This window comes from Arachis ipaensis, chromosome B09 (assembly GCF_000816755.2).
Source record: "Arachis ipaensis cultivar K30076 chromosome B09, Araip1.1, whole genome shotgun sequence".
NCBI lineage: Eukaryota > Viridiplantae > Streptophyta > Magnoliopsida > Fabales > Fabaceae > Arachis > Arachis ipaensis.
Genome location: NC_029793.2, coordinates 129,436,422 through 129,447,137, shown reverse-complemented (window position 1 = coordinate 129,447,137; position 10,716 = coordinate 129,436,422). Strand labels below are relative to the sequence as shown.

General features: G+C 31.9%; 1 protein-coding gene across 4 annotated transcripts; it reads right to left on the bottom strand.

The window, feature by feature from the left end:
• LOC107618331 lies at positions 6,314–10,462 on the bottom strand. Of its 4 annotated transcripts, XM_021110396.1 has the most exons (3): positions 10,186–10,462; positions 8,945–9,048; positions 6,314–8,650 (listed from the first exon to the last, which is right to left on the bottom strand). In XM_021110396.1, exon 3 carries the CDS (start codon positions 8,641–8,643, stop codon positions 6,856–6,858), a length of 1,788 nt encoding a protein of 595 aa, XP_020966055.1. In that variant the 5' UTR covers positions 8,644–8,650; positions 8,945–9,048; positions 10,186–10,462; the 3' UTR covers positions 6,314–6,855. The 4 variants fall into 4 exon arrangements, with proteins under 4 accessions (XP_020966055.1, XP_020966053.1, XP_020966054.1 ...); XM_021110394.1 differs by lacking the exon at positions 8,945–9,048 and having other exon boundaries at positions 6,314–8,703; XM_021110395.1 differs by lacking the exon at positions 8,945–9,048 and having other exon boundaries at positions 6,314–8,698.

Below are 10,716 nucleotides of genomic sequence, written 5' to 3'. Positions count from 1 at the left end.
ATTAAGAAAATAAAATTTTGTAATTTTATGCAAAATAAATTTTTTTTTGCAATGGATTTTGCTGTGTTCAGTTTAAAAAATTTAAAAAATTAAAAGAATTTCTGGAGATTTTTTTTTCTATTTTAATGCACTTTTTAAATACTTTTAAATATTTATCTAATTCAGGTCAAATACATATATTGTTTATGAAATATAAGAGTTGTTTGTTATTTATTAAGCAAAAAATTGTTTTTTAGTTATTTTTCATATCTTAACATTTTTAGGATATTTTCATAAAATTTAGTCTATCTTTTTTTTTTTTGAAAAATTAAAATTAGGTTGTCATATTTTATAAAAGAAATTAGAGATTGATTCTTTTTGTTATAGACTATTTTATCTAATATTTTAAAATAAAATTAAAATTAATTTGTCAAATTATTTAAAAAATGAATTCACATGACTCTGACCTCGTACCTGAGAAGATAATCAATAATTTATGTATGTGTAATACAGAACCAATTCCGTGCCCATCATTTGGAGAATCATTGCCCGCTAACAACAACATCTTGAGTTCTGACACACTTTTGTTACTATATTCCATGTGTTCAGAGATATACACGCATAAATAAAACTAATAATAGCGGTGCTAATTATTTTTAGGGTCCGCTACGTTACTAACAGCATATCTGCCAACTTCTGTCAACTCTTATTTATAATTGTGTTTTATGGAAGTGTCTAATAAAAATGTCTTTTTTATGGTTGTGTTTAATAGAAGTGTCTTTTTAGATATATTTTCTGAATATGTCTCTTTATATATGTATTTAAAATATAATAATTAATTATTGTTAACAATAAGTTGGCAAATAATATGTTGGTATCCTATACTTTTCCTTATTATTATTTATTATTCACCCTAAAAATGGATATTAATATTATTGTGAAAAAAATATATATAAAATTTATTTAAATAAAAAATTTGATGAGTACGAAAAAATGTTTTTTTTTTTTCTGACCTCTCCTTTTGTAATATTTTTCTTATCAAGATTGACTTTGAATATTAAAATTGAGATATGTCCAAATAAGACTAAAGTCTTAAAGCAACTCTTGATATTTGTGTTATGCACCGATTTGATTTCTGAAATTTTAATTACATTATTATTGTCTCCTAAGTTCTAAGATTAATTTCTGAATAATATAGTGGTCTTTCGACCTTTTTTTAATAGTAAATCAATATAAAAGTGTTGAACTGCACTTTAATGCCAGATTGAATATTAGTGAAACGACATCATTTATTTTTGACGTTCAATAAAAATAGATATGACGTTATTTTGATGTCAGTCTAATTACACATTTAAATATTTTTATATTTAAATTCAATCAAATAAGTTCAATACTAAAAAAAATACACTCTTATTTATGAGAACGTGTTATATGCGTCGAAAACTCCAAAGGTTATCAATTCAATTTGCGCTAGAATACAAAAAAATGTTAGTTCTTCTAACTCGAAATTGCAACAAAGGAATTTTAAATTTCTCTCAAAATTTCTCAAAAATCGTTCAAATTCTCTACGAAAATTACTGCAATCAAGTAGAGCATTTGAATTCATCAATAAAAAACACACAAAAACAAAAACAAAGATTCGCAAGGTATTGAGAAAAGTATTGTAATTATGTTAAGTTAATTTCTCGCAAATATTGCGTTTCTTCTAGTTCGATTTAAGGTTTAGCGGATCGAGTTCGTTCATTTAGTAGATCGAGATTCTCTGATTCTATTTTTTCTTATTTTTCTCCGTAAACAGGGCATCGAATGAAATTGTGTTGTTAGTTTATTAGTTCTGATAAATAATTTGGTTCATCTCTTAGTTTAATTGAGTTCATTTGCATGCAGAAATGAATTGAAACGTGCTTTTCTTGCTTATTGAATGTTTATGTTTTGTTCAAATCTGAACCAAATTCGATTTATTTATGAATTGAATTAAGTTCACTTGATACTACTGTTAAGTATTAACCAAATTTGTTATTTTTTAAGAAATTTAAGTTCATTTCTTAGTTTAATTTCCATTCATTTGGTTTGGTTTTGCTTGAATTTGCTGAACTTGTTCATGTGGGGTTGTTTAGTTAGTTTTTGTTCAAATCTGAACCAAATTCGATTCATTTGTGAATTGAGTGAAGTTCACTTGTTTCTGCTGTTAAATTGATGAATTGAATGTTCTTTTCTTGCTGATTGAATGTTTATGACGTTTTGTTCAAATCTGAACCAAATTCGGTTCATTTGTGAATTGAGTTAGGTTCACTTGATACTATTATTAAGTATTGAACAAATTTGTTATTCCTTAAGAAATTTAAGTTTATTTCTTAGTTTAATTTATGTTCATTTAGTTTGATTTTGCTTGAATTTGCTGAACTTGTTTATGTGGGGTTGTTTGGTTAGTTTTTGTTCAAATCTAAACCAAATTTGGTTCATTTGTGAATGAGTGAGGTTCACTTGATGCTACTGTTAAGTATTGACCCAATTTGTTATTCTTTAAAAAATTTAGGTTCATTTCTTAGTTTAATTTACATTTATTTAGTTTGTTTTGCTTGAATTTACTGAACTTGTTTATACGAGGTTGTTTCGTTAATTTTTGTTCAAATCTGAACCAAATTCGATTCATTTGTGAATTGAGTGAGGTTCACCTGTTAAGTATTGACCAAATTTTTTATTCCTTACAGCAAAAATGAAAAAGATGACTATCTGAAAAAAGGAAAGTCGAATTATAACGTAAGCACATATACACATTAAATCAACTCTATTTTTGTATCATAAATATATCATAACATAATGTTTCAAATTTTTGCAGAAAACTCACGATTTGAGATGCTCAACAAGATAATAACTAGGGTGTTAACCAAATTGAGTGTAGAAAAGAAAACTGTTGTTGAAGAAATGAGATTCAATGCACTGAGACATATCCCAGAATTGAATGTCTCGCACAAGCTTTTGAGGGAATTGATTTTTTGCTTTGATCTCTATCATGGGTGCTTGGACACTCGCGATGGCAAAATCTACAATAACCCCTGCCAAGATAAGAGATGCGCTGGGTATAAATTTTGGCAGTATTATACTTTTCATCTTTTATATTTGTATTTTTTTTTTTGTTATTTTTATATTAATCTATTTATATTAAAATATTTCAGTTCATTCATTCAGTATTGACAAAAATTTTTATGCCTTAAGTAATTTCGGTTCATTCCTTAGTTTATTTGAGGTTTATTTAGATATGGAAAATGGATTGAGTCTTTTTGACTAATTTATTTATATTAAAATATTATAGAAAATCATTTTCCTGAAAAAGTTGAATACAGCAAATTGAATGAACAATAGAAGGAGATTGTTGATAGCTTCAAAGGTGCTACTTTAGCATCTTTAACAAAATCTATGATTTATATGAGTGTTGAAAGGAAAGAGAACTTGCTGAAATTCAAGACGACTTTCGTCATCTTCATCCAGAAATGCTTCTTGTTGCCGACAATAGTAAGCACAGTCTCCCCGGTTCATAAGCTGCTTGCCCTTCATGTGGAAACAGTCCGACAATGGATTTATTTGTTAAAAATATCTGGGTTGTATTGTGAGATCACATTAATTTTAATGAATCTAGGTTCACACTGAATAGGTTAAATGTATTTATCAAACTTTAAGATTGACAAAAACACAAATGAACCGAAAATATTACATGAAATGAATCAAAAAATGAACCCTCATTATATGACTATTCAATTTCAGAAATATCTAAACTGTTTGCCATAACACAATTGCAAAAACTAATTTGAAAAACTAAAAAGTGACTCTTCAATAAAACATAAAATAAATAAAAAATTAACTCTCATTATATGACTAGAACTCAAATGAAACGAAATTTAGTCATACATGAATCGAAATATATTCTAATAAACACATAATCCAAAAAGTAACTATTTAATAAAATATAACATAAATCAGAAATTGACTCTCATATATGACTAGAACTTAAATGAACCGAAAGTTATACCCATTTTTAAAAAAAAAAAAAAAAACAAATGAATTCAAATTAAGCCTCGGTTACCTAAAAGCCACTTATTGCCTCCAATACCATACTTCGTGAGAAAATTATTCTAATTTCTGTCAAATGCATCTTTTGTAAACTAGTTCTAAACAACATGACTCATCTCTTGTTTGATTTCTTCGTGTCGCTTGTAGCCATTTAATTTGCTTGGGATCTTCTTCATGATATGTCAAATGTACCACAGGTAAATTGTTGTTGGCATACAGGTCTCAATAGCCCTTTGCATCGATGCACATTGATCGGTAAGAATCCTTTTTAGTGCCTTTCCTCCCATGCAATGAAGCTAACATTCGAATAACCATTTGAATGACTGAATATCCTCATTTTTCATCAAAACACATCCGAGAAGTATCGACTGACCGTGGTGATTCACACTCACAAAAGAACTAAAAACCATATTGTACCTGCAAAATGGACACCAACAATTATGAACCAAAATTTGTTAGTAGTATGAACCGAATACTAAATCACGGTGAACCAAAAACCTATTTGTGTTGTTAGTGGTATCAAATAAAACATCTCCAAAATACTCGTATGCAGCCCTACTTCTTGCATCGGTCCAAAATGTATTTTTGATAGAGTGATCAGCTTCAAGGTTAAGCTCAAAAAAGAAATTTTGATTCTTCTCTTTCATTCTTAATAAGTACTTGTCCAAATTTTTTTTGCATCATCTTGTTCGGAAATATTCCGTACTTTTCCTGTAATATAATTTCTCACATATTTTTCAATAAAACTTAGTTTGTGATGACCGTCCGCTGCTGCTACAAATGACTGATATGTTTTACTCAGTTTGATTTTGACTTTCTCGTTGTTTTTAATGGTACAACGCACAAATATGCATAACTCCCTGTATTGTTTAAGCATCTCTGCTCGATCTAGACAATAAAGATCTGAATGATTTAGAACAATTTAGAAATTATCCAAATACCAATGTCCTTCAATATATGTACATAAATCCTGGCTGGACAGTTTATTCCAATTGAGGGGTTTGTCTTCAGAATTGGAGATATCTTGGATTTCTACTTCCCCTCTCTATTACATGTAATTAGTTGATTCTTAATTTCATCTCCCTTCCGAGTGGTGTTTCTTATTTTCGTAGAAAAACCAGCAAGTTTGGAACAATCTTTGCAGAACTTTCCAACTTTTTCAAGTATCTTGAAAGTCATCCCAACCTTTGAGACAAATTGTTCTTCAACAACACACCTGAACTAGAAAATGAACTGAAATATTGTCATAACAAGACCATTGTGTAATAACCAATGAACTGAAATATGTGCATTCTGTAAATTCAGAAACTCCTGCATTCTATCCGAATTCTATTAAATTGCATTCCGTTCCATTCCATTAAATTTAAAATTGTTGAAGAATGAACCAAAATACTATCATAATGAACCGAAAATTGTCCATTATATAAATTCAAATTCAGAAACACATGCGTTCTAGAATGAACCGAAAATATTTCAAAACGAAACCATTATATAATACCAAAGGAACTGAAATTTTGTTCATCAACAACAATGGATTTAGCAATTCCATTCCATTCCATTCAATTCAAAATTGAATAATTCAAACTTTGTCAGCTTGATTTGATTGAAAAGAATAATTCAAATCGTTCTTATTCAACTGATTTGAACTTGAATTATTCATTGTTATGATACGCTATTCAAATCCAACAGATCGAAATCTAAAAACAACAAAAACAAAGAAGACAACAAGCTTTTACGTTGAAGAAGAACGAAAAAGAAAGATGTACGTTGAAGAGAAAGCTTTACATTGAAGAGGTTTACGTTAAAAGCAGATTATGAAAACATGAAAGGTAGCACGACGCGTGAAGAAAAATTGGTTAGACTTGGTTAGTCAAATTACATGGATGCGAAGTATTATTGTTTTGACATATATTAGCATCTAAAAGTATATATCAAAACGACATGGTATCTACTTTTATTAGGCGCCAAAAGAAAACGACATCTTTTCACCAATGTGCAGTGTGCCATTGGAGTGAGTGCTTCACCTCACTTCCTTTGCTAAGTCATCACCGGAAAAAAGGTCGAAAAACCACTAGTGTCCGAAAATCAAAATCAATCTCAAAGACAATAAGGTACAATTTTAATTAGAGACCAAATCATAAGACCAAATCAATACATGATGTGAATCTCATGAACCGCTTTGACTCCGTCCAAATAACTATGTCCATTTAATACGTTCGTTTTGTTGTTTGGCGTCAATTAATACGTTCATATAACATCAATGAAATATAAAATAAAATACTAGCAATAATATAACTATCAGTTGACTAACCAAATCAGTCTTAGGTCAGTAATGACATTTATTATCATTAATAACATACAATGATATCCAAATCTCCATGCATAACCATTTATATCATTAGAAATGATTACTGTGATAAAAACTATACATCATAGAACTTATCTTCTGGTCATAAATATACACTCTCAACTGCAGGCACTACTTTTCAATGATGAGACCAGTGATCCAAAGTTATATCAGCTAGGAGCTCATCGAATAAAAGTAAAGAACATTCCTCAACAATACTTGCATTCTGATCTTAAGGTTGTGTTTAGGAGTTTTGATTTTGGAGAGAACACAGAAAGAAAGATTTATAGTGCTCCTCTCCTTTTGTTCCCTTCCCCTCTGAAATGAAAACTCTCAAACACAAGTATTATGATAGTGGATGTGAGCATCTCTTTCACAATACACCAAAGTTGAGATTTATAAGGCAGAAGCTTGGTTGGTGCCGGGTCTGAACTTGACGTCTGTTGGAAATTACTGGCAAGCTAACTGAAAATTGGTTGTCCGTTCAGTTGAGCATATTTATTTCCTACCCTACTACTGCCACAGTCTGCCAAAGCTTTCGCATTGAGATCCCTAACGTATCTCGAGACATAATTCAGACCGACAAGAAGCTCGGTGATTATTGCTTCTGTTTGTTCTTGATTTGCAAAGTAAAGCGTTTGCACCAGCAGCACATTCGTCCGCGAAACGAAGCTATGCTGCTCGTAACTTCTCTCAGATTGCCATCTCAGCATGTTGTGAGCCAATGGTGCCAGCCATTCTAATATACTTGTTATTGCTTCGGTCCAATCATCTGCTAGACTTGCGTCGTAAACAGCTGACTTCATACCCTTGCTATAAGGCTTTAGCTTGGTCCTGAGAGAATCCCTGATGCGTCTCGGTAACATGTTGTACAGATCATCTCTTGCATCGAGACCAATCATGTATGGAGAAGCTGCTAGCTTCTCAATCACGACAATAATGTTTGCATACTGCAGTGCCAAAGAAGCAGCACCAAGGGATTCAGATGGTGGCTTTAGCCTGCACAGAGAACTGAAGAGAGATTGATTTGAATTAGCATCTTTGCCATTCGGTGTTCTTAAAGAATCATCATTTAGGTTCAAGAGGCAGTCAGTGACAGAGGAACTATCAGCAGCCATACATCCTTTGAGAGGCCCTACTTGAGTCAGTCGACTGTGTTTCGAGTGAGTTTCCTTCCCATTTATGGTGGTTGACTGACCTTGTATCTTCCAAATCCTGCTGCTATTATTTGTTCCACCATCTGCAATAGGTTTTTTTGAACTTTTTCCAAGAGGGCCTGAGAAAAGCTTGGAACGTCTGGACTTTGCTTGAGTTAGGCTTGAATTTAAGGATGAGTCACCGAGAGGTCCGGAACTAAAAACACTAGTTACTTTTGTTCTAACACTTGGACTTGATCTAAGAGTAAAAGCGCCAAGGGGTCCAGAAGCAAATCTAGCAACATTATTCTCAGATGGGTGGATCGATGGTTGCAATAGTTCAGAGACTGAATGACTGTCTTGACTGTGACCAGAATTCCGGTTAGTTGAGTTTCTGGTTCTGCGAGCATCTATGACCTCTTGAACTCCAAATACCAGGTTGATTCTGCTGAATATTGTGAACAAGGATCTTGCCAAAAGCTCCACAGTGTAATCAAATGTCCTGTTCCAAAGCGAATCATCTTTTAAGTTCTTCACCTCTACCCTCTTCCATGCAACCTTCTTCTGATAGTCAACTACATTTGCCCCATCAGACTCGCCATATGCCTTCATTCTCTTAAGAGTTTGCTCAAGATCATTAAGCATTTCCATCTCTTGATACAAACTTGCATTAGTTGATATGAACTTTTCCATCCTCTTGACCTTTTTCTCCATTTTCTTGCTAGTGAATTCCCATTTAAGTGGATCAACACCGAGAGTGATAAATTCATCAAAGGCATTTTCAAATCGTTTCAAACTCGGTTCACTGCATTTCTTCCCAAGCCTAGCAACAGATTCAGCCACATGTGCCATAGTCTCAAGCATCTCTAAGCTGATTAAACGTACGATGAAGTTCTCATCTTCTGAAACAAGTCTTTTTATACCAACCGAATGTGTGATCTCCTCTCTCAACCTAGCAACCTGTTTATCACTCAAGGTCTGCCACAAATTAACAATCTTGGACATCAAGCTTGCAACTTCAAATGCTAATACTCCAATCACCGACTTCTCAGAACTAGTTCCATCCTTCCGTTGAGTCTTCCAAAGACTTCTAAACCATGATTCAGCAACCATTGCTTACCTAAGAATGGTAAAAAAATTCTCTTTAAGACAAGTCCGTGTCATACCGCTGTACTACTCAGCAAATAAAACACAAAATACAATCGTTAAAATGGGCAATAAATATTCAGATACCAGCTGAATTTCAATCTGCATCAAATAATGTATGCGGCTTGGTGAAAAATCTAATCTTAGCAGTATAAAGGATGCTATTATAGATTGCACTCCTTTCTATAACTTATGAAATGACATGTGTTTATAATGTCATCAATTGTCATTCAAAAATAATCACGAAAAATATGAACTTGATCTTTACTTTTACTAGCTTAATTTTGCTATTTTGTCCGATGCCAAGGAAATAAGGAACTGGCGGGATTGCAATTGGTAGATGATATTCCCTCCATTCACTTATATAGGTCACTTTTGACAAAAACACACATTAAAAGATTACTAGATTCAAAGATATAAAGTGTTTGGACTAACTAGGGAATGAAAATAGGGTTATAATTGGGTAAAGCAAATAAAAACATCCTTAATTTAATCAATGACAAATAATATTCTACAAAAAAAATCCGTGTCCTTGTCTAAGATTTGTGTCACAACGTAGAGGAGGCACAAAAAACATGTATTTCATGTGCACTTGTGTGTCAATGCCCATCGAAAATTTGTGTCTCATCAAACAAACGGTGCCACTGTGTCCATGTCCCTGGTAGACAGACACTAAACAAATGCTACCTAAGTTTTTCTATTACTTCCTGCGGATGACATGGACTATTGTGATGCCTTCCAAGCATTTTGGTTTGGAAATCAAATATACAGTTTGCCTAAGCATATAATTTAAAAAAGAATTATTAATTCCTTGCATGAACTATTCACCAAGATGCCCAAATATTCCAGTACCAAAAAACACATACGATAAATACATCAACTGCCAATTAGTCCTTTGGTCCTAACTATTCTTTCAGATAAACAGAAACACTTAAGTTAGCATCAAACAAGGAACTATGAACTTGCTTTTATGGCAAAGGTTAATGAAGAATATATACTTAGGCAAGGGAAAAAAAAAGGAGTGACATGACACAAATCAAATATCTGAAGATTCTAATGTTTCTTCTTTTCCTTCCTTTTCTATGTTTACTCGGTCGGTGAATAAAAGCTAAAACCACAATAATCAACCAAGAACCAAAATTTGAAAGGAATATACTTTCACACCCATAATTATACACATGAAAAGCAGAAAAACCCAGATTCCAAAAACAATTATTAAATCTCCATGAAAAAAAGTAAAAATCACAACTTTATTTTTTTTTTAATTTCTTCTTTAAACATTCTCTTTGATACTACTGAAGCATCCACTTTATACCAATCAATCACTTCACCAAACATATTGGGGGACAAAACACACAAATCTCAACCCACTAAAAATGATTACCTAACATATATAAATAACAAAAAAAAAGTTAAGAAAATAGGGCAAGACAGTGTAGAATCAAAGGTGAAAAAAACAGCATGAACCACAATGGAAGCTTAAAAGGAAGAATGGCCACAAAAACTCACCGATCAGACGAACAAGGACCTTCCTTAGAATCCCACCAGAGCTGAGAGCTTAACCAGTGGAAAGTTGGGAACTGTGAGAAGAAGAAGAAGAAGAAGAAGGCAAAAAGGAAGTGGGTGGAAGAAGCTCCGTGGTGAAAGGAAAAGAAGCAGAAATTGCAGAGAAAGTGAAAATCAGAGAGAGAGTGAAGGGAAATTTTTTCCCTCGTGTGTATGTTTTCTTTTCTTTTCTTTTCTTTTCTTTTATTTATTTATTTTTCGGTATATTGCCCCACCCACACGGTCTCAGATTTCTGAGATTATGATGATTTTGGTTTCGATTTGGGTTTGTTATTTATTAATGCTAGTAAAATGAACAAAACATCTAGTCAATTTTTTTTTTTAACTAAAGGTCATTAATTTACCATCATATTTTCTAAAATACGATAATCATATAATTTTATTATATTTTATTATAAATAAATAATAATGTATATTAAATTTACCATATTAAAAAAATATAAATAAATTTTTTAATATCTAAATTTAAAGAGA